Source organism: Caretta caretta, chromosome 6 (assembly GCF_965140235.1).
Source record: "Caretta caretta isolate rCarCar2 chromosome 6, rCarCar1.hap1, whole genome shotgun sequence".
In the NCBI taxonomy this organism is placed as follows: Eukaryota; Metazoa; Chordata; order Testudines; family Cheloniidae; genus Caretta; species Caretta caretta.
Genome location: NC_134211.1, coordinates 114,228,987 through 114,253,001, shown reverse-complemented (window position 1 = coordinate 114,253,001; position 24,015 = coordinate 114,228,987). Strand labels below are relative to the sequence as shown.

The 24,015-nt window shown below is 44.1% G+C and overlaps 2 protein-coding genes across 2 annotated transcripts in view; both read right to left on the bottom strand.

Moving 5' to 3' along the window:
• Positions 1-1,836: 1,836 nt before the first annotated feature.
• SIVA1 (SIVA1 apoptosis inducing factor) lies at positions 1,837-4,708 on the bottom strand. Its single transcript, XM_048853659.2, has 4 exons — positions 4,463-4,708; positions 3,682-3,888; positions 2,860-3,016; positions 1,837-2,062 (listed from the first exon to the last, which is right to left on the bottom strand). Exons 1-4 carry the CDS (start codon positions 4,578-4,580, stop codon positions 2,005-2,007), a joined length of 540 nt encoding a protein of 179 aa, XP_048709616.1. The 5' UTR covers positions 4,581-4,708; the 3' UTR covers positions 1,837-2,004.
• A 5,335-nt stretch (positions 4,709-10,043) lies between these two features.
• ADSS1 (adenylosuccinate synthase 1) overlaps positions 10,044-24,015 on the bottom strand; it is a 48,005-nt gene continuing 34,033 nt past the window's right edge. Inside the window, exons 11-13 of the mRNA XM_048853629.2 lie at positions 21,630-21,727; positions 17,899-18,048; positions 10,044-16,146 (exon numbers count right to left, since the gene is read on the bottom strand). Coding sequence (XP_048709586.2) covers positions 16,094-16,146; positions 17,899-18,048; positions 21,630-21,727 — 301 coding nt within the window. The 3' untranslated portion in view covers positions 10,044-16,093. The remainder of the gene's footprint in view (positions 16,147-17,898; positions 18,049-21,629; positions 21,728-24,015) is intronic.

The window sequence follows — 24,015 nt, the reverse complement described above, 5'->3', positions numbered from 1 at the left end:
AAGAAAACTCTAATGCAGCTGAATGCAACAAAGTGAGGCCTATTTACCATTCCAGTAATGGAACATATGCAGTTACCACTGCCTGCAGCTCTGTAAGCATCCCAGCAGCAGACCCTATACTGCTCCATAGTAAACTGCACCAAGGGAACCAGGAGATCCAGCAACACACTTTAAAAGTAACTTGAAAATGTAGAAAGTGTGTTTGTGATCTGCGTCTTTCCCGTTATGGCATAGGAAGGACCATTAGTACCGATACCTCAGCTAATAAAGCCAAAAGAGATTTCGATACTCAGACTAAAAATCCTTTCCCCGCTGAATTGCCTATTAGGGGAATAAGTCCGTTAAAAGATTTAAAACATTTAATGGAGGGCTGAAAAGCTCTCGCTCCAGTTCCCCAATCCTCCCCTAAAAACAAAACGTGTCAGGCTTTGAGAGTTAAAATACAACTACACCAAAAGGATATTTCTGAGGCAAAAATAAACCTTTCAGACTTTCCAATTGGATTGTGAAGAAACAAAGAAGGCAGGTGCCCTTTAAATAACATTTCTGGAGCACATTACACCGTTCCAATACGGGCAAGTTTTCTTTGCCATTTGTTTCTCTGCTTTCGGTTTCCTTTTTCTTCCCATCCATGCAACCCAGAGAAGCACTCCTTTTCCGGTTCTCCCTCCTTCCTTCTAAATCTACATTGTCTGCATGAGGCATCTATCATGACAGCCACCTTTCGAAGGGACAGGCTTGAGGATCACTAACTAATAGGGATTTTGAGCCATGAAATCCACTTCAGTGGTCTTCAACCACAAGCTCATATGAAATAAAATGTAAGGATAAATGAGCCAAAATGCGTCTGTCAACTATTTTGAAATACAAATACTTTGTAAACAACCTGCCTGATCTCTCCAGGAGCCTGGAAGAGTGTCACTATTTTCAGCCTGTAACCCTAAGTGGAAAGGGGAAAAAAAAAGCAGACACATCAGAGGTTCAAGTTTGTAGAAAGAGCTTAACCTTAAACCACTGTTTTCTGTTCAAAAAGTTGTTTCCTAAAATCTCTCTAAAAAAAACCTGATATTTAAGCACAGTAACATCATCTACCAAAGAATGTTTTACATTCACAAAATACAGGTTTAAGCTATTTTCCACTATAACAAAAACAGAAGGATGAAGGAAGGCTGTAGAGCTGGTGTCACCGTTCCAAAAAAAGTGTTTGGTATAACTTTTTATGATCTTTAAATTTAATTTACTTTAAAAAAAAAAGTTTGAATATTTTAGGAAAAAGTATCCTTTCCCACTGACAATCTGCAGTTTCTGGTTGAGGCAGACATCAAACTTAATGTCCAGATATAGTTACATACAAAGCTGCTCACTGAATAATTAGATTTCTGATGTGTACTCCGAAGGAGGGTACCACGTATGCATCTTTTCTAGATCAAGGTTATGCTAGAAGGAACCATGAAGATTCAGGCAGCCAATAATGTGTATGGAAGAGAACGTTTACAAGTCAGATCATATTGTGAGTCAAATTCTACTCTGGTCTCTGCTTTGAGCTATGTGACCTAGGACAAGTGCCTGAGCTTAGACCTCACAGATGAAAGTTGTGTGTCTAGAACAATGCCATCCCCCTATGAAAAAGCACTACATGAATTGATACTATTTTGACCCATAAACCAGTATCCAGAGATAGCAGCAACTGAACAGCCTTCAGACACAAAATGTGTGTTCTAAATGTTATCTGTAATGCTGAGAACTATGCTCATCTATGCCAGTAGAATCCAGCTCAAGATAGTCCTTGAAGGTAACTGTAGCCTCAGATAATAGCATCAGTAATTCAGAAGTCTCTTCAACATATAAAAAAGTTTATTTAGCTACAGTATTAAAAAAATATCACATAAAATGCATAGAAATCCCATTGTTAATTCCACACACTAGAAGGGTCAGATATAAACATGTTCTTCATGGCACTTGATACCTTAGCCATAAAGAGGTGTTGATAGTTCATTAAGAGTTTCAGGCTTCAAACATTGAACAGCCATTGCAGAGAACTTGCTCGCCAGTATCACTGTAACTAGAAGAGAAACAGTCACATGTCAAATGAGTGTACACTATTTTGGACACAGTATAAAGCTTCCCCTCCTTTCTTCAAAGCTCACCACAAACAAGACTTAACCCCTGCTGTAATGTACATAAATGGTGTCTCAGACTTCATCACACTGAGACCCCCTTCTGACAACAAAAATTACTACATGACCGGGGGGAGAGAGGGGACAGAAGCCTGAGCCCACCCAAGCCCACCCCATGCAGGGGGGCCAAACCTGAAGTCCAAGGGCTCCAGCCCCAACCAGGGGGGCTGTAACCTGAGCCCTGCCACCCAGAGCTGAAGCCCTCAGGCTTTGCCCCGGGCACTAAGGCTTGGTGTTCAGCCCTGGGCCCCAGCAAGTCTAAGCCAGCCCTGGCAACCCCATTAAAATTGGGTCCCAACCCACAGTTTGAGAACCGCTGCATTAGAGAAACACTAATGGTGCTGTAAATTCTTTCCAGCTACTTCACAAGTATCCATTCCCTCTATCAGCTCTACAGAGCTGTGATAGGAGACATGCCTTTCTCACCTCACAGAACATTTGGATAGAAAGCAGAGTCACTTACAGTAAGAGTAGATTACTTCATACACTATATCCTTTCCTGTTTCAGATAGTTTAATGACAAAACTACATGCCCCTTGAAAATTTCAGGATCACTTGGGTACAACACGAAGATACAGTATGTGAAGGCACAACATATGAATGGGCCATTACAATCTGATGCATACTGCAGCCTTTCCCTTATTGAAATAGTATATTCTAAAAAGTTGCATGAGGCACTTACTCGATAATCGAACACAAGGAACAGGCAACAGCATTACAGCACTTGCAGAGTTTGCTGCAATTCTGGCATACAAAACGATCACACTGTGTGCAAGCTTCTTTGATATCAACAGTTCTTATGCAGGAGGAACAGGCTTTGGAAACTCCGACTGGTGGAGCTGTTTTAGAAATAGGTTTTTAGATTCTTATACCAGAACAGAAGATTTGAACATCAGATGTTTAAAGTTCTACAATGTTCAGGATAGTAGATTACCTCCATATCAATGTTATGACTGCAATTACATTAGTGGTGTTGGAAATTTTGACAGCTAAAGTGCATTACTCCAGGCATCAGCACAAAATATAGCCCACCTATGAAGTTTCATTGAAGACAGAATTTTGTGGCATGCCACACCTAGGTTATCAAGCAGATTATATTTAACTAAATTTATAAACCGATTATGAGGATCTCAGCTTTTAAATCAATTATATTTTAAACAAAAAGGGAGCCACATGACATCAACTAAACATGTCATTAGCAACAGCTAAGCAACTCTAGTAGAAAAAGGTATGTTCTGTGCATTCATCAAAGGAGACTAATGAAGTCCACTTCCCTAAACTGCAAAAAGAAAAGGAGTACTTGTGGCACCTTAGAGACTAACAAATTTATTTGAGCATATAAGCTTATATGCTCAAATAAATTTGTTAGTCTCTAAGGTGCCACAAGTACTTGTCTTTTTGCAAATACAGACTAACACGGCTGCGACTCTGTTCCCTATGCTGCTGATCCAAAGACATTGCAGATACCTGCTGATATAACAAATAATTAGCTAATGCCACTTACTCTTTTCCATTGCTTGGGAATGCCTCAGTAGTTTTCCATCTTGCCCAATGAGCATTTGTCCATTCCAACTGTACTTAGTACAAGTTTCCTGTGTATCTTTAAGTGGCTCTGGAAAGCAGGGGACTGTGCAGGTCCCTGCTGCGTTGCCCTTCCACATGCTATCCATGTAGGCCTGGGCGCCTCGGAAGAGTAGCTCCTTGGTCTTTTCTAGGAGACAGCAACAGGGATGGGAAGAAGAGAGTCACGGTAAGAACAGCCCTATAGAGGGGCACGCTAGGAACTCATCCTAGGCCTGGAAGGAGGAGTTTTTAAATGGGTCAATGTCCATTTCACCGCAGGCATGGAAACCCACAGAAAAACTGCTTCCCCGGACAGCTGCAATTTAGGGCTGGGCGGAGGAAGAAAGACGCCGTTGGAGGGCTGGGAGCTGGCATTAAGGACGTTTCCCGGGAACATGCTGCCAGGTGACGTTGACAGCTTGTGTGCCAGGGGTTATTAACGCTGGAGCTTTCTGAAGCTCAAGCTCGGCTGCCATCAGGAAGGGACTGCCCGGCGCCCCCAGAGCTCCCCCCCGTGGCGCTGTCCACCAACCTCACAAGCCGCCCCGGGAGCAGCCCTGGCCAGCCCCAGGCCCCGCCAACGGGCACCTACCGCAACCCCCGTCTGCCCGCGGAGGGAGCCCGGGGCGACACAAGACCGCCGCGCCCACCGGGGACTCCCGCCCGGGTCCGCTATAACCTGCCCCGCGCGGTCCCTGCCGCTTCCCCGCCCGGCCCCTCACCGAAGAGCTCCCGCCGGTACTTCTCGCCCAGGGCGCCGCGGCTCAGCTCCCGCAGCCCCACGCGGGTTTTCAGCTGCAGCGGGGCCGTGTCCCCGAAGGGGCAGGAGCGCTTCGGCATCCCGGCCCGGCGGCGGAGGGACACCGCGGGCGCCGCCGCGCTCGGACCCCCGCAGGGACGCGCCGCGGAGACACCAGCCTGAGGCCGAGCGACCCTGAAGCTGCGAAGGCCCGAGCTCGGCCCCGCCCACTTTCAGCCCTGACCCGTGACGTCACCAAACTCCCGACCAATCAAGGGAAGGGAATAGGGCGGAGCGCGGGCGAGCAGGAGCGGGGCGGCGAGGCAGAAGAGTGGAGGGGGCGGGGCTCGCATGTTAACCGTGAAATGGTGGGAGAGGGGGGCGGGGCTGCTGGATGGCGTGGCCCGGCCCGGCCCGGCCCGGCCCGGCCTAGCCTAGCCTAGGGGCTGGACCCCACTGGGAAGGGGCAGCCTGAGGGGCGTGGAGGGCCAGGACTCCTGGGTACTGTGCTGTGTCTGTCAGGGGGCCTAGTGGGTAGAGCCAGGTGCCAGGAGTCCTGGGTTCTGCTCTGGGTCTGGAGGTGCCAGGGGGCCTAGTGGGTAGAGCCAGGTGCCAAGACTCCTTGGTGCTGCTCTGCCTCTTTGGGTGATGGGGGCCTAGAAGATAAAGCTGTGGTCCAGGACTTCGAGGCTGGGTTTAAGTCACTTCCTTTCTATGCCTCAGTTACCCATCTGTAAAATGGGATGAAAGGGAGAACTTTAATGTCCCTGAGGCATTTTGAGATCCATGGGTCAATCAATACTATAGAAACATAACCCCCACCAGCCCTCTGTTCCCTCTCAGGGCATAGAATCCTGTAGACACCCTCCTCCCCCAATCAGGTACAATATTCTGCTGAAAATGTAAACACATTTCTTACTTCTCTATTTTCTAATAATACCCTTTGGTAAGGGCCCATACCTGCCAGGTGCTGAGTACGTAAAGGGAGTTCATGATAAGATCCTAGGTCCATGGAAGGCATTCAGCACCTTGCAGTCTTGAGCCTTTGTTTAGCACCTTTCTTAGGCTGTCTCTGTGCTTTACAAAGGTGGGTAAATATGAGATCAGTGGGAGTGTGATCATCATTCCTATCGCACTCCCCATCAATACACAGGCCAGGGAAGCTAATGGTCCAACCAGTGGACCAAATTCAGTGATGAATTTTGGTCGCATGCCACCTGTGGCCTGTTGCACGTATGCTAAGATAGCATACGTGGGGTGAGGGTGTAATAATTCAGTCAAATTCTGCTTGAGTTTTGGATTCTGTACATCAGATGAAATGAGAAATCAAACAATAAGAGTTATGTTCTGGTAGTGGAGGGTGATTCTAAAACTCTTGATCTTAGAAATAGGGTTGGAAGTGAGCAACATGTGCTACAACTGCACAGTAGGATCTTTCATTTAAGGGCAGAATTTAGGGCATTTTGCCTACAGGCTGACATATGATATTGTCAAGATGTTCTGTTATAATTCTCTTTGCAATATGCTGCCATCACCCCACTCCAGGGCAAACACAGAATTCTTCTGTTGCAACCATTAGATTCTGCCTAAGGTGCTGACATCTCTTCTTTAATTGCTTCACAAGCCTCATCCTTGACAACATCTGCTAGTGATCAGGCATCTTCAATTTGTAGGCTACAAGGCAAAATAATTTTGTCTCATGTGTCTCAACATGGCTTGGTGTCCTGTGGGGAGAGAGTTGGTTCATCTGCTAGTCTGTTGACTCTTCACCCAAAAGACTGATCCAGGAGTACTTTTATTAATCTCACTGCAATATGCCTTGAGGAAGATCCACTGGTGACTTGGAAACAGAAGAGAGGACCGTGATCTGATCTGGCGAAGCTTGCTAGCATCTAACATTCACAAAAATTAATGGTGACAATTTCCCAGTTAGTTGAGAGTCTGTGTTATGTTATTCTACTTCTGACTGTGAAAAAACAAAAGAGACTACCAATAGTAATTGGGAATATGTTAATTTGGTTTATCTTTGAAAGCATGTTTGTGAAAGGAAGCAAGAAGGAAAATTAGACAATCCCATTTTCAATGTGCTCTTCTTCCAAGAATCATCTAGGCATATTTGTGTGTATTATGAAAAAATGGTTGGCTGAAAACTTTCTAACTCCTAAAACAAAGCAATTTATTTTTATTTATTTAGATATTTTTACAGTTTCAGTATCTCAAATAAATTGGTTAGTCTCTAAGGTGCCACAAGTACTCCTCTTCTTTTTGCGAATACAGACTAACACGGCTGCTACTCTGAAAAAAGTATCTATTATGCAAGCCACATTCAGGCCCATGCCACACAATTTTCAGTCCAGCTTTCAAACACCCCCAAATTGTGAGCATGTTTGATCTGTGGTTCTGATTCTGTCCATTATGAAAATAAAGGTCATATACAACATTTGTGCATAGGTGGGGATTATGAACACCTCAAAATTCAAAGGTGTTCATATCTTTGATTTTGATTCTGCTCCATCTGTAATACAAACAACACATTTATAAATGCTGGCATACCTCAGCTATGCCTTCAACATAAATGCCATCAACCACCCAAAGTATAATGGTATTTCTTGAAGTGTTACTACTTTATAAAATATTTTTGTTCCATTTTTGTTGCAATTGGCTAATAAATTGTAATCCTTGAGGTTATACGAGATTTCTGAACTGTTCTAATACAGTCCTGGGTGAACAATAGGCTTTTGATGTAACCTTCTGTTTCCTAAACCTCACCAGTAATTAACTTCATGGATTAACATAAAATAATGTATCCATTAGGCAGTCTATCACAAACTATAAAGAGACATATAGACAATGACATTATTGCATTCAAGATTCAGCTAAGTGTTAATATTCCCTTTTGATCTCTGAATCAATAGCTATAGTGACAGACAGAAACTGTCTGTTTACATGGGTAATTATTAAACAAAATATAAGTAAACACACACAATTAGTATCACCTCAAAGTGAGCTGTAGCTCACGAAAGCTTATGCTCAAATAAATTTTTTAGTCTCTAAGGTGCTACAAGTACTCCTTTTCTTAATACAGGTTTGCACTTCAAAGTTCTGGCCTATCTAGCAGGGAATGGCCCTAATTACCCTTCAGATACTTTCTAACATGTCTTTAATGATTGGCTTTGGGTCACTTAGCCTGCAGGGTGCTTAACCCTTTCTGGCCATGTGTTACCCTTTGTACAAAATTTGTTGCAATTATATAACAGTGGTAGCAATAACAAATTTCCATCAAGTTTACAGATAGGCAAGTAAGAAAAATGCTGCTTGATAATGTATTAGTCTGATTTAAGGATACTTAGTTTATATATTTTGACATGGGATGTTGACAGTTTGTGTTTTAATGTTTATAAGCTTTAATTTTTTGAATCTCAATATCTACTGTCATTAAATAATTATTTTCCTGACCCCACATATTTTCTGACACCCCTCTATAGTTTCCAACAACTGTGAAAATGTAAATAGATACAAATAAAAAAAAGTTTAAACCCCATAATTTTGTACAAGTGTGAATATTTAAATCGATAAAAGTTGGAAAATTATTAAAAATAAACATCAATATTATCCATCAAGTTAAAAAAAATTGAATTCTCTCAAGCCTAATTATAGCCTGTCAACCTTAACAAATCAACATGTTTGCAAACTCCATGAAAGGTACTACATATTCAGCAATTATGTGATAGCAAGTGCCAAAACAAAGTTGTACATTATTATTTTATAATGAATATTTATATTTTAGCAGCAGAGATCATGGTTCTAATCTTGATAAATAAATATATGCATCAAATAAAGTTTGATAAACCAAGAATAAGTGCAGACTTAGAGACTATGCCATTTTATGCCAAGATGCTGCAGTCTAGGTGACAGCCCGCACTTGCTCTTAAATTAGCATGGCTTGGACAAATTTCATAGAGTGCTACTAGTCTATCAACTATGCTATACCAACAACATTCGTGCTTTCCTTCACTACTGCTGCAGGGTGTTTCCAGTACTGTGGTTTGATACTCTATTGTAGATCCGTCATTGGTTTTTGCAGCTGGATATGTACAGGTGTTACAAAGAGGCCTCTTTATTTAGTTTTTCTACCCATTCTACACGTCTCCCTTAAGGTTTTACTATGGACAGTGGTTTCCTTTTGTTTTCTTCCAGATTATGTTAATCTAGCTGTAGAAGTAAAAAAAGAGAACTATGCAGCAGCGATCCTTCTAATTTTTCCCACCCATGTACAGAATGAATTTTGTTATGTGCACCAGTATGGAGGTGAGGTGCGACACATTACCTCCGTATTGGTGCACATAACAAAATTCATGTGGCGGGGGTTTGGCCGAGGGGATCAGCGTGTGGGAGGGAGCTCAGGGCTGGGCCAGAGGGTTGGGGTGTGAGGAGGTTGAGGGCTCTGGCTGGGGGTGCGGGCTCTGGGATGGAGCCAGGGATGAGGGGATGGGATGCAGGCTGCCCTGGGGCTGCGACGGGGAGCAAGAAGTCCTCCCAGCACTCTTTCCCCACAGCAGCACCTGGGTTGGGGGAGAGGCACCTCTCCCTGCTGCAGCAGGTCTGGGCCGGAGCTGGGTTGGGGCCACGGGAGAGGTGCCTCTCCCACAGCCATAGCAAGTCCAGGCGGGGCTGTGTTGAGGCCAGGAGAGGGGTACCTCTCCCACGGCTGCGGCAGGTCCGGGCTTGGGCTGGGTTGAGGCATGGGGTGGGGCAGCTCTCCCAAGGCCGCAGCAGGTCCGGGATGGGGCTGGGTTCAGGCTGGGTTCAGGGCGCCTCTCCCACGGCCGTGGCAGGTCCGTGCTGGGGCGGGTTGAGGCTGCAGGAGAGGCACCTCTCCTCCAGCTGCGGCAGGTCCGTGGCTGGGCTGGGTTGGGGCCAGGGTTGGGGGAAAGGAATCTCTCCCTGCCACATCCCTGAACACCTGTGCACCACTAAATAGGCTGCTGCACGGCCATGCAGCTTAGAGGGAATTTAGCTATGCAGTTGTGCATGCAAATATGTGAGCACAAATGCACTAAATACTGTATAATGAACCCATTTTGTCCACATAATAGGAATTTAGTCAACATTTGTATCCACAGCTACTTTGTGTGCACAAATTCTGGTTTATGCATACAAATATGGGGTTATGTTAGCTCTATGGATGCATATTTTTGCATATATGCATATTTTTGCAGGTGCACCTAGATTTAAAAATGATTTGCATCGGCAATCAGTTTTGTCACATATTGAGTAAGTGATTGATAATAGGAAAGCAAAAATATATTTTTATTATCATTTTGCTATGTAATGGGTATTTGTTACGGGACAACATGATACATTCTGTACTAAATATTTCCCCTTTGTTCACATCCTGAGCCGGAACCTCAACTGGTGTAAGCAGAACAATGTCATTTTATCTCAGCTAAGCATCTGGTCCCGGGTTCAGTGTTTAATGCAGGCTTATACAGAAGTGGACCACAAAATGTGTCTGGTTTAAATAGATGTGTTCACACCTGAATAAATGCTAGAGACAGTATGGGTTAGGTAATATCTTTTATTGGATCAACTTATGCTGGTGAAAGAGACAAGCTTTCAAGCTTACACACAGCTCTTCTTCAGGGTGGGAAAGGTACTCAGTGTCACAGAGATGACAAGGTGGAACAGTTTGTTTAGCATAAGCAGTTAACATATTCTAAGAGACTGTTCAAAGTGAAGTGGGTAGTTAACGCCTCTGCAGTCTAGGCGGAAGGAAGGTTAATGGGCTATAGATTTTTTTAATGAGTCATAAATCCAGTGTGTTTATTGCATCCATGATTTTTAGTGTCTAAGAAAGTTATGAAATTGTGCTCCCAGGCTCATCTTTTGAAGGTATTGGCAAGGTATTTAAAGTGCCAGCCTGCGGAAGTCAGTCCAGTCCAGTACTGTGTACTGGCTTTTGCTGGTACGTCATACCGGATCAGCTTACTTTCACCTCTGGTTATAGCCCACAAAATCTTATGCCCAAATAAATTTGTTAGTCTCTAAGGTGCCACAAGGACTCCTCGTTTTTTTGGCTGACTGTCTTTGGCACCCCTGTTTTTTGGCGGTATAGCTTTACGGGCGCCATACAGCTAGCATTTCTGCATCTGATGACTGTCTGGGGAACTTCTTTAATGGCGGCCTACACCACAGAGAAGGAACTTTTAGAAGGATAACAGTTGGGAGTTGTCTTTTCTTTCTGCCCTGATTCCTACAGGATTCACTGGGAGGGGGAGGGACAGATGATGCGCCAGCCCACTGTGTAGATTCCCAGATGCACACAGTGCCCTCTGAAAGGTTTGTGGGTGGCAGGGGGTGGGGGAGGAGAGCGAGATAGAGGGGCAGAGGTTGGTATGGAAAGGGGGTGAGAAAACCCACCACACACACACTCCCTCGGGGAGAGGGTGTGATCCATGCATACAAGGCCACATGTCTGTGGATCAGACCCTCTGTAAGGAGTAAGTAGGACCTGTGAGATTTGGCCCCATAAACAGTCATTATTGTTATAAAATGGTTAGGACCAGTAATGCCCTTTATTTAGTGTGTTTCAACAAAGTAAAAATGGTTATCCAGTTTCCACATGATATTTCTCATCATGGCCCCCTCCTTCTTCCCTTCTTCCCGAGTCTAAACCAGGAGTGGGGTGGAGCATTCTCCACTGCCCATCTGGACTGATCATAAAGTAGAATTTATCCCATGGAGGGGCTCCTGACTGGTAGCTTCAGCAGACAACCCAGTCTCCATTCTGTCTTTGGCAGCTCCAGACACACCAGTGCCTTATGGATTGGGCCCTGTGTAAACCACAATTTCATGGAGGACACAGAAATCATGAAAATGCCCCCAAACTGTGAATGTTAGTCAATTCCAAGGATGGAATGAATTCTACAAGCTAACGTTAGTCAATTTCCAGGATGGAATACATTTTAGTTGTAAAATTGGTTAAATTAACTTGTAAAATTCATTTCATCCTTTGAATTGACTAATGTTAACTTGTAAAATTCATTCCGTGCAAACTCAGTGAAATTCAATACTTTGCCATTTGCATTGTCATTAATTTTCTAAAAATAAATTGTGATTTACACAAGTCCCTACTTATGGGGTGTGATGAAACTGCTTTGGAGGCCAGTTACCAGTCAAAGCTCATTTCACTAAGGGTGTCTTCATGTGACTGGAAGAAAGTGAGTCAACCTTTGTAGACAAGATCTATCAACTGGCAACACAGAAGTCTCCCCAGTCCCTTTTCAGACATCTCCTTCAGTAGATGTACTGACCTGGTCTCTCACTCATTGGATATGGACACTGAAGTAAAAGGCCTATTACAGATTGATTTCAGGAGATAATGAGAAATGGAGATTTTCCTACCTGTAAAACAGGATCCCAAAAGTCCCCACCCCCACCACTCTGAAGGCCTGCCATATTGTAGGGGTTAGCCTTAGTTATATTAGGTGAGATCATTTTTTCCTTCCTTTCCCCAATAGTGTGTTATGGATGGATTTGTAATGATAAAGAACTGTAAAGAGTTAATTGTTCAAGTTTCTTTAAGCAATTTATCATGGAAAGAACTCATTGGAGTCAGTCACAAAATGTTCAAAGGGAAAAGTTCTGTTTCATGAGTGAAGTAAGTGTTTCTGCCAGGAATTGCTAGCCAGGACTCACCCTATCCATTCCTAAGAATATACGAATGAAATGCCAATAGTAAATATCTGCTGCTCATAGCTAGAAAGAAAATATCCATTTCTTATGCAAAGCTTCTTGATCATTATTTTAAAAGCATTAGGAAACACTTGTCTATGTTTCTGGATTTGAAAGTAGTGAATTTTATCCCCAAACTCTAAGAAACATTTGTTTTAAAATGAATCTAAATGTGTCTTTGAGGGTAAAAGAATGAGATGAGATTTCAAAGTTTTCCTGCAATATCTACATGGGTGCGTGGGTGAATGTATGTACATTTTGCACATTACTTTGAAAACTCTTTGTTTTATTTGTTTCAATTTATAAAATGCAGCTGGCCAGTGCTGTAAGAGCATATACAGGTCAGTTAAAAAACCACCCAAAAAACTAGCATATGTTAGGAAGTGTACACCTGATTATGAAGGCCGCAATGTGATGGCAAGTCTGACAAAAATCTGTCAAATACATGTTTTACCTGAATGGTTTAGTAACTTTTTTTTACTGTAATCCATCACAATATAATATACCATATTAGTAGATATTTCCCTTATTCTTCCATCATTCTTACATCTAACATGATACATGAACAACTTTCAATAATTATTACATTCAACTTGTGTACAAAGAAAAATTAAATTAGCCACAGTGGTTATTATTACAATGAAATTCCAAGCAAAGGTTCCAATCTAAAGTAGTCTGCCCCAGGAAACAGTCAAGATGAACGTATGGTTTAAATCGAACGTGTTCCTTTTAAAAGTTTGTGTCATCACATAGCTTGTAAAGAACTTCTAAAAATAAAGGCCTGAACCTGTTCACACAGAACACAGTGGCAAAATTCCCAGAATTCAGGAGGAGAAGAAATCTAATTTAAAAAAACCTATGCAATTAAATTAAATGCAAGGAACATAACATTGTCACAGGATAATGGTCTCCTGATGTGGTGCAAATCAAGGGTCTCAGTGGGCTTGGATGAGGCCCTAAAGCAAAGGCAAAATGGAAAGGCACTTCATGGAAAATAAAGGTCTAGGTCAAGCAAGAGACATTGATGCTGTGACAATTAATTTATAATAACTTTATTTTTAAGGTACCAAAATGATTTATTTAGGGTTGATCACTTAATCCAATGGTTGTTGATACACTGTGAGTAACCGTTACTCACTGCGGACCTAATCCTATAAAACTGAACAAAGCCCAAATAAAATGGCTTTGTGCTAATAAAAATGTGCTGAGGACAGTGGGCTGAGGGAAGGAATCAATCTGAACCCTCTAATTGATCACTGCCATGAGATTGAGCCCATTGGAAATGAAACTTGATTAGCAGTGCATTGCCAAGAGTGCTTGTGCTTAAGATACCTCATAACATGAGCTACATTTTACAGTGCTAATCATAATAATACTTAGCACTTACAGAGCACTTTTCAAAAGTGCTTTATAAACACTACATAAGATCTAAATCCTACAGTCCTTACGCTGGCAGAACTCCCATTGATTATCAATGGGGGTTTTGCCTAATAAAAGAGAAGGGTAAGTACTACAGGATTTGGCCCATATTAATTAATCCTCACAAAACCTATATGAGGTAGGTAAGTATTATTATCTGCCATTTTATAGATGGCAAAACTGAGGCACACAGGTTAAATGACTTGCCCTAGGCCACAGAAGAAGTCAGGTTTAGGACTCAGGAGTTCTTGTGCTTAAATCACTGGACATAAAGGACTAGATGATGGCATAAAGCCACAGGAGCCAGATTACATGGACTCATGGGGAAAGCGGGCCTATCCCCAGCTGTGGTTACCTGCCTGACTGGACCAAATTTGAGTAGCACTGCGATCTGGTGCAGAGGGTCACAATGACACTCAAATTTGGCCCAGCTGCCCCTCTGCCATGCCTTACCAAGTATAGGGGGGTTCTGCTCCTTATACCCCTACTGAGGGTTTAATCCTCAGGCTCTAACTCCTGGCCCCCTACTCAATTTTTACGAACCCAGCACCTATCCACAAAGCCACAGGCTGCGCTGGAGGGGTGTGTGAAGAGACTGCACTGCTACCAGAGGAGGGTGCAGAGGGACTGTACTACAAGCCTCAATGCATCTTTGTATGGTAACATAAACTGCTTTACTACCTTGTGATTATAGAAGCCATGGCTGCTCATATGTTATGTTTACTTTAAAAAATACAACAGATCTGAAATGTTAAAAGATATCTAGATAATTGTTAGAGATGGGACAACATGGGGGAGTGCACATGAGGTAACTGGATCTGGAAGTGTTTGGAGGTCCATGGACAGGTCTTATTTTTCCCCATTCTGCACCCAAGGGTACCACCATTTTGGATGCCATTACTCCTGGAAGTACTGTCCCAAAAAGGGGTGTTTTCACAAAGGAAATCATGGCCTTAATGCACTGGGAACCAGCAGAGGTGGTGATGCCATTCCTAGATGTGCACCAAGGTATCTGGGAATATCATAAAAATATTGGGCTATATTCTCCCTACCTGTGGAAAAACTCACAGAAACGTCAATGTGCTCTGAAAATTCCGTAACTTTTGGAATAACTCAGTTTCCGCAGCATTCTCCTCTCTAAAAGAGGGGCTTGGGCCATGCAGAGGGGGCAGAGAGCATGGCCTTTTAACCATGCAGAACCAGAGGATCCATGAGGAATTCCAGATCCATCCCTGGAAATCTTGGAACCTCTGTGCTGTACCTCACTAGCCCAAACAGCTCAGCCCTGTCAGGAGCTGTGCTGTCATATGCTTCCTCCTTTAGCACTAGGTATCACCCCCTACAGTTTGGTGCATGGGGTCAAAAGCTGGGAAAGGGAGTTAAGGCTGCAACTAGCAGCATTAAATCATGCATAGATTTATCCTTGGAAATGCACCAGATTTGGAGGACAGCATGTCACCATACAGCTGGTACTCTCCAGTGCCTCACCACCTATGCCCAACAAAATCGGGGTTGCTCCAGAAGTACAGTGTTTGCATGGAGACACATCTCAGATTCAGGGAGAAGATGCATCATGCTACATTGGCTCTACTTCCTCCCTCCCCCACACACCATTTCTGTGGCTTTGGGGCCCTTTATACCCTTCATCACTCCTCTGATTTCCTTTATTTTGCACAAGAGGGGAGGAAAGCTGCTCTGCCACCCTCCATGTGGGGTGCCTGTTGGTAAACAGGAGATTTGAAGGAAATACATAGGCAGCTCAGCTATCTCCAGTCTGGCTCATCCCCAGAAGTTACCTCAGTTACTGGCTTGCATCACTTTGTGATACAATCACTGTAGCTTCTCTCCCATTTATTTTAGTAGGTTGTAAAAAAAATATCTCAGGCTTCAAGCTAATCGCATTTGCCTTGCTTTATGAAATCAGAAATGCCTACCTAATTTTACTGTGTTTTAGGGACTGAAGATCTACATAACCAGGACAATTTTAAATGCAATATATATGTCTTATTGCTGCCAACCCATAGAAACAGGAATTATAACTTTTCCCTTTGAAGAATAACTTCAGCTTTTCCAATCGTTCAGTAACCACTGAAAAATGTTCAGTATTGTCATCAGCCCAAAGAAATGGACGTAAAACACTTCTGAATAGCAACATGGCTCAAGTGAGAGAAAAAGGAAGAAAACCACTTGTTTTTTCATTCCAGTTCTTATTCAGTTACTGAATTCTTTATGCTTTTGCGCATATGTGTGGGAGAAAAAGATGGTAGCTACTAAGCAGATTTTTATCACTGACAATTTGCATTTACTGACAAATGAAAATATTAAAGTATACAATATATATTTCTTACAAATAATTTCCTAGAAGAACATTTTGGTTTTAAACAGCAGCTCCATTTTAACTTGGGAGTAGTAAGGAACAGATGAACATTAAATTGTGCTTCTCATCACTGAAGTTCTTTGTTTAAAATAGCTGGATCACTGACTCTCTTGATTTTCCAACTCCAACCCATTTTACTGGTGAGGGAGAGAAGGGGAGAGAAACGACTATTAGAACACTGACTGGGAGTAAATAGTATCATGAATTAATTTTAATCATTTTAATTTTTTAATATGAAGTTTTGGTACAAAATCGGCAACAAACTCCAAACCTGAAACAAAGTGCTGAAAAAGTGTCTCTGTTAAATAGTTTCTCCTGCTGTATCACTAACACAGAGTATACTGGAGCATTGAAAGCATGGAGTAATTATGCCATAAACACAAAGCATTGCAGTTTGAAGGCCTAACAGAAGGGTGAGGCACGTCAGTTGCATGGTCAACTGTCATTATCTTGGGTGATGGATGTCTAGCTAAACCCATGCAATCTAAAGCAAGAATTCTGTCAGACTTTATAGTCTTCTCAATGTAGATGTGAAAACCATGAGACACAAACACCATAGCATGGTTAAATATGGAGGTTGTCACTTTATTTTAAAATGATTACACAGATGGGGTAATCATCAGGGCTGCCCAGAGGGGGAGGGGGGCAAGTGGGGCCCCCACGAGAGTTTTCGGCGGCACGTCCTTCAGTGCCACCGAACACACCCAGAGTGAAGGAACCGCTGCCGAAGACCCGCCACCGCTTCTTCCGCTTCGGGTCTCCGGCGGTGAGGGGTCCTTCTGCTCCACGTCTTCGGCAAAGTGCTCCGAAGACCCGGAGTGGTAGGACCTCCGCTGCCGAAGACCCCAGGCCCCCTGAATCCTCTGGGCGGCCTTGGTAATCATCCAACTATCTGGTAGTGTTCACCCAGTGAAGCTCTCCACTGGCACCAATGGCCCTGGGTACTACAAATGTGAGAATCGGTGTGAAGGCCATGCCCTAAGGGCTGCCAAGGGACCCTGACTGGAAGTTAACACCCCAAACACATTCCCCTCCTCCACATCAGAGGTAGAAGATATAAGATGAGGAGGAGCCACATCTGCATGAGCCATGGAGACATATCTGCTCACCATGCATTGCTGCTCTCAGGACCAGTGTCCAGACAGCACAGTGAGTTACAGGGACCTCCATGAAACACCTTCTAACCCACCCCACAACTGCACTGGAATCTGCTAAAGTTGTGACAAGTAACTGACACCCACCAAATCCGACCTCCTGGGTGCTGGCTGGAAGGTGAAAACCCATATGGTAATTTGCCACTTTTGACATATGGGGAAAAAACTCTTCCAGACCCCAAAACTGGGGATCAGCCTAGTCCTGGAGTCAAAGGAGATCCGTCAACTATATCAAAGGTGGGAATGGTGGGGCTGAAACAGGTAGCCCAGGATAGCTACTTGGCTAGGCAGCAGATGATAGCAAACTGCCTCCCCCTCCAGCTCCTGCAGGCAGGAGCCAATCCCATGGTCCCATTACCATCCCCACCACCATTAGCAGCAGCAGTGGGTTGGACAATCTCTAATACCTGACTCAGTATGCGATACCCTTCCTCCCTCACACACACACACCCTGAAGCACAAGGAAGGGGGTTGGAGGGAAGGGAAAGAAAAGCAACCTCCCCCACATGCATAAGCTGAAGACAAGTGGGAGGAAGGGGGGAGCAGAGAGAGCGAGAACACAGTATGCTGCCCGAGCTGCTTCTGGTTGAGATCTCCCACCTGCCTCCCAATTCTGGTATCTCTACTGCTTTGGGCCCCATCAATGCTCTATACTGGCTAGCAGGTTGAGTATTCATTCACAGCCTCATGTACATGCCGTGGCCTATCCATGAGCACAGGTGAAGAGACATTTACCTGGCACTCCAACATGGTTTTCCACACATCGAATATAATTTTGTGCCTTGGGTGGGAGATCCTCCCATTTCCTCGCCCCAGTCGTGTCAGTCTTCCACCCAGGCATTGTTTCATACTCTACTTCCACCTTCTGCAGTATCTCCTGATTAGCTGTGAAAGCACAGTTAGCAACATGTATGAATACAATAGTTCCACTTTAAAAGATGATATCTATAGATCTTGAGCAGGAAAATTTTAATGAATGTTTAAAAAAATGAAAATAATGACATGAACAGGAACATTTATAATGTTGATCCATCAGTTCACTCTATTTACTAGTACTGTTGTTGTCGGTATATCCAAAGACAAACTGAGAGCATGTCTACACTACAAACTTAAGTTGACCCACATTAGATTGACTTACAGCCACAGCAGTAATTAATGCGGTGGCTGATGTCCACACTACCCTCCTTCCTCACCAGGAGCGCTTCCACCGAGTGAAGAGGGGCAGTGTGTGTGGGGGGGGAGGGGAGGCGGGGGGGCTGAGAGCCAGGGCACTCCGCTCTGCTCAGCTCCCCGCCAGGAGCCCAGCTGCCTCCTGGGCTTCTCGCCTCCCTGCTCTCCGCCGGGAACCGGGGGCAGCGCCTGGGGCTTATCGCCTCTGGCAGGGATATTGCCACCCAGAGTTAGGTCGGCTGCTGTGTCCCCAGCGGGGAGCTGGGACCCAGGGGCGGGGAGGTGGGGCAGCAGGGCTCCCAGTGGGGAGCCTGGGCTGCAGACCAAGCCAGGAACTTGGGTGGCAGCCCAGCTTGGAGCGGAGACCGGGCAGGAGCCCGGCTGGGGACAGCCAACAGCTGATGTAAGGAATGCAGTGTCTAGACAGACACTGCATTGCCTAACTAGACCAACACAAGCCCTACCCCTCTCGCGGAGGTGGAGCTATTCTGTCGGTGTAGTCGTGCACTTACAGCGGCGGAAGCAAGGCTGTAGTGTAGACACTGACATAGCTAGCAGCTTATGTCAATCTAGGTCTGTAGTGTAGACCAAGCCTCAGTCCTACGGAGTAAGACCATTCTGATGAAAAGGATCCAGCTCATTTGGTTTCATTTCCTCAGTACCCTGTGATGCTATATATAGAGCTATACTAATGAGACTAATATTTCTAGGAAGATAAGGAAACAATTATTTTAGGCCTTATCTACAGAAGCTTTGTCTGTTTGTTTTTTTTAATCAGTTCAACTGTACAAGTGGTAGCAAAAATGGGAGCCAGCACATTAACCAGTGTCTCATCTCTAGGACAGAGTTAAATAACACAGTGGTTAAAATGCTGGCAGCTGCAGGCAGCCCTTTCCACACAGAACTCTCACCATCGCTACCACCCATGGAGCTGAACTAGTTGAAATGGTGGGAAATTTTTGACCCAAAGGTCTAGCACTGGCAGAGCCTTAGGCCATTGTGGTTTGGTCAGTGGACTCTTCCATGACTGCTCAGTGTAGGCAAGCAGTCAGAGCCGTAAGTGACCTTGCGTAAGTTAGGGAAACCCTGTGTTGTGTCATTAGGCATAGGCTGTTTAGTTAGGGCATGGCTACACTTGCAGATGTGGAGCTCTGTGAGTTAAACCAGCCCTTGGAGAGCGCAGTAGGGAAAGCGCTGCCATGTGTCCACACTGTCAGATTCAAGAGCACTGGCATGGCCACATTAGCAGCTCTTGCAACGCCACAGAGAGCAGTGCATTGTGGCAACTATCCCAGCATGCAAGTGGCTGCAACATGCTTTTCAAATGCGGGGGGGAGTGTGACAGGGAGTGTGTTGTGTGTATGTGAGGAGAGAGAGAGTGGGTTTTGCAGGGGCTGAGAGCATGTCAGCATTCTGTCTTGTAAGTTCAGACGGCAGCAGACCCTCCCTCTCCTCCACCTCTCTCTCTCACACACTCACAGCAAGCAACATTCCACACCAGTGGTTGCTTTGTCCTGGGGCAGATAAGCAGCTGGCTGTCAGAAACGGAGCTTTGAAAGGGCACAGCCTCATTCCTACAGCCGATTCCAAAACAATGACAAGAGTGGCCACTTGATGTAAGGGGATTATGGGACCTTTCTGGAGGCCAATCAGAGCGCAGTAATGCAATACCTTGTTCACACTGACACTGGGGCGTTACAGCTGAGGCGCAGCAAGTGTTATGCTTCTCGTGGAGGTGGATTACCAGGAGCGCTCCAGCTGCAGAGTCCAGGCGCTCTAAGTGCCTTGTTAGTCTGGACGGGTCATGAGTTAGGGCTGCTTTAACACGCTCTAACTTGCAAGTGTAGCCAAGCCCTTAGTTTGGCAACTAGAGAGCCAGGGGAAGCTACAGGGTCACTGTGTGCAGCAGTCTGAATAAAAATATCAAGTTCGTATTGACTACAAGTGAGTCTTGTCTATTCTCAGGCATGACATCAGCAGGGCATGGGAACAGTCAGGGGTGGTCAACCTGTGGCTCTGGAGCCAAATGCGGCTCTTCAGAAGTTAATATGTGGCTCCTTGTATAGGCACCAACTCCGGGACTGGAGCTGCAGGTGCCATCTTTCCAATGTGCCAGGGGGTGCTCACTGCTCAACCTCTGGCTCTGCCATCAGGCCCTGCCCCCACTCCACCCCTTCCCATCTCCTCCCCTGAGCCTGTGGTGCCTTCGCTCCTCCCCTTCCCCCCCCCCAGAGCCTCCTGCATGCCGTGAAACAGCTGATTGGGAGGTGCAGGGAGGGAAGGGGAGGCACTGATTAGCAGGGTTGCCAGTGGGCAGGAGGTGCTGGGAGCGGGGGCAGGGGGCTGATGGGGGGCTGCTGATATATTACCGTGGCTCTTTGGCAATGTACATTGGTAAATTCTGGCTCCTTCTCAGGCTCAGGTTGGCCACCTTTGGGAACAGTAAACATAGCTCATGGGGGAAAGGAGTCTACTTACTGTAGCCATTCTAATCAACTTAGAAGTTAAACAGAGAGCCTCCAGAGGAAGCCCTCCAGCTTAAAATTCAATGGGAGCTGAGCATCTAACTCCCTTAGGCTGCCTTGAAATCCCTACCCAAGGATACTTTGGCACAATGCAGGGCCTCGGAGAGGGAGGAGTAAAAGTGAAAAAATAGGAGGGATCCTCAGGCTTGGAGAACACCATTTGGGTAAGAAAATCAGAGCATGAAAAGCTGCAAAGCATTATGGGGTAGGCTATCATTAGACCAGTAAGAGTCCTAACATCTGAAATTCCATGTTATTTTAAACCAAAGTCAAAAAAGTTTTAACATGTATTGAAATGGACTGTATCTTTTTATGAACTAAAATGTCAATTGCTGCTAATTATACTGGCACTCTGCAAAGAGAGCAAAGCTGTTTGTCTCCGTGTCTCAGCTTTTACAACATAACAATACTCCCTTTACTTTTCCGTTGCGAAGCATGATTTCATTGACATACTCCTGAGACTGCAGCCCTCGTTCATCAGAGATTAAAATGTAACAAACAAACACCCCAAAACGAAAACAAAAAATCCAATATCACTGTGTATACATAGCCTGATTCTCCATTGTCCTATATCTTGGAGTCATTTACACCTGTACGAAGTGACAGTAAAACTCTACTATTCTGATTTGGTGGAAGCGTTTTACACCACTTTGCTTCGGTGTAAGTTCCTACAAAGTGCTGGGCAACAGAGAATCAGGTCTGGCTTTTAAGTACAAAATACTTAACAGAAAAGAGAGAAGTGATCACCAAGACTTTTTTTTAAAAACATACCTGGAAAATATGGAATTCTTTTTCCAGACAGTTTGTAAGCAACACCGATTTTAATCTCATCAAGGACATCCAGAATATCCAGTTTTGTTAATGCCAGACTGTCCAGAAAAACATTGGATAAAGTTACACATAAGTTGAATCCTTCTATCATCGTCTTCTTTAATCCCTTCCACCTGCTTTTTCTACTCTTGTACTCATAGACCAAGTTCAGCCAACCCAGTATAAAGGAAAATTCAGACATATTAGAATATGAACTTTGTTAATTGAATTCATGCCTCTGTGATGACCAAATTACCATGTTTTACTTCCACACATTTGCCTGCTCATATAGGTGAACAACAGTGTGTTCAATCACATCCTTTAAAATGCAATTATGCACTGAAAAGTGATTATGTGAAACGGCACTTTTAACTATCAGGCGTAGTCACTGTATTAAGATGCACATCTTCTTACCTTAGTGGTACTACTGTTTACTCACATTATCCTTGCAGAACTAACAAGGCTAAGAGAAAAAGAGCTGAGTTCTATTTTTTCTTCGGCCTCAACAGAATTGTTTAATAAGTTCCAGTTACAGGGCCAAGCACTTAGCCCTGTGTAAACCCAATGATGGCATAATTTGGCCTACAGAACCTTTATTACTGATGATGATATGCAGTCAGGAAAGATCCCAGCTTGACTTCCAGATCCCTAGATGAGTTAGTTTATTTAATTGACAGCCTGGCTATCTTTTACAAAACACATTTCATGTAGAAATCATGAAGGGATAAATAGTGGAATCTCAAGGTGCTGTTTTTGCAGAGTCACTTTTCGAAGTAGAACTGCACTTGAAAATAGTACCCAAATATCTCTAAAAACAACATGCCTGATCCTCGGTGTAGCTCCACTGATATTTGCATCACTCATCTAAGGATCTGGCCAGACATACACATGTTTTCAATGTTAGATTGACTTTGGGAGGATGAAGGAGTCATTAAAAATTTGGAAAGAGATGCACAGGGCTGCTGTTCTTTGCCTCATTCATGGCATATATCAGTGGTTCCAACTTCTCAACCAGGAATACACAGCAGTCTTCTGGGGGTACATCAACTCATCTAGATATTTGCATAGTTTTACAACAGGATATTTAAAAAGGACTAGTGCAGTAAATACAAACTAAAATTTAGTATGACTTGTTTATACTGCTCTATATATTATGAAATATAAGTACAATATTTATATTCCAATTGAGTTATTTTATAATTATATAGTAAAGAGGAGAAAGTAAGTCATTTTTCAGTAATAGTGTGCTGTGACACGTACGTATTTTTGTGTCTGGTTTTGTAAGCAAGTACTTTTTAAATGAGGTGAAACTTGGGGCATGCAAGACAAATCAGATTCCCAAAAAGGGGTACAGTTGTCTGGATAGTTGAGAGCCACTGGCATACACCTCCCATTGTTGCTTAGGTGTCAAGGGCCCAAATCATCAAAAGTATTTAGGCTCCTTACTTCCACTGAAATCAATTGGAATTAGAAGTCTAAGTTCCTTTGAGGATCTGAGCCAAAGTCCCCAGGATTAACATAGTTTTGCTGATGGGGAAAACAGTAATTCCATGTAACTGAAAAGGAAACAGACTATAGCTCTTTAATGTCACTTCTACAAAGAATGGAGATGCAGAAGTGAAAACAACATAGGGCCTTGGGTAAACACTAATTTTACAAAACATTCAGATAAGTTACTGCAGAAAGATTGTTTCATGTTTGTTTCATGACTGATAAAAATCTATGTTTTCACACCCCTTAGAGACATAGTAAAGCTGACCTAAGCCCCAGTATAGGCATCGCTAGGTCAAAAGAAGAATTCTTCTGTTGACAGAGCTACTGCCTCTTGGGTGGGATTTACTACAGCAATGGAAGAATGACTTTTGTAACTGTAGCAAGCGTCTACACTACAGCACTACAGTGGCATAGCTGTCTGGGATGATATGAATGGGTCATTAAGGCAGTGGTTCCCAAACTGTGGGTCACGACCCCAAATGGGGTTGCATCATCAGCAGATGGGGTTGCGGTGATCCCTAGTGTATGGAGGATGCCATTTTGCTTTTCAAAATGGCATCGTCCATGCTGTCTGGGGTCTCAGCAGGAAATACTTCATTAAAATGGGGTTTTGCCAGCAAAAAGTTTGGAAAGTTCCACACTGAGGACTGGCTGGGACCAACCCATATCAATGGAAAGCCCTACAGAGAGAATGGAAACCCCAAGGACTGAACAACCGACACTTAACAGGAGGCTCCTAGCTTGACTGGCTGGAGCACACATGAACTCAGCAGGAAGACAATGCAGGATGGTGACCAGAGGGGGTGATAGGAACTGGGGTCACAGAGAGATTCAGAGCTCCTACCTGGGACCA

Excerpts from the sequence above, each read along its gene's own strand:
- SIVA1 (XM_048853659.2), bottom strand. The coding sequence starts at position 4,580 with ATGCCGAAGCGCTCCTGCCCCTTCGGGGACACGGCCCCGCTGCAGCTG. Across the intron at positions 3,889-4,462 it reads GTACCGGCGGGAGCTCTTCG|AAAAGACCAAGGAGCTACTC; the intron begins GTGAGGGGCCGG and ends GCTGTCTCCTAG. Across the intron at positions 3,017-3,681 it reads TTCCCAAGCAATGGAAAAGA|CTCCACCAGTCGGAGTTTCC; the intron begins GTAAGTGGCATT and ends TTTCTAAAACAG.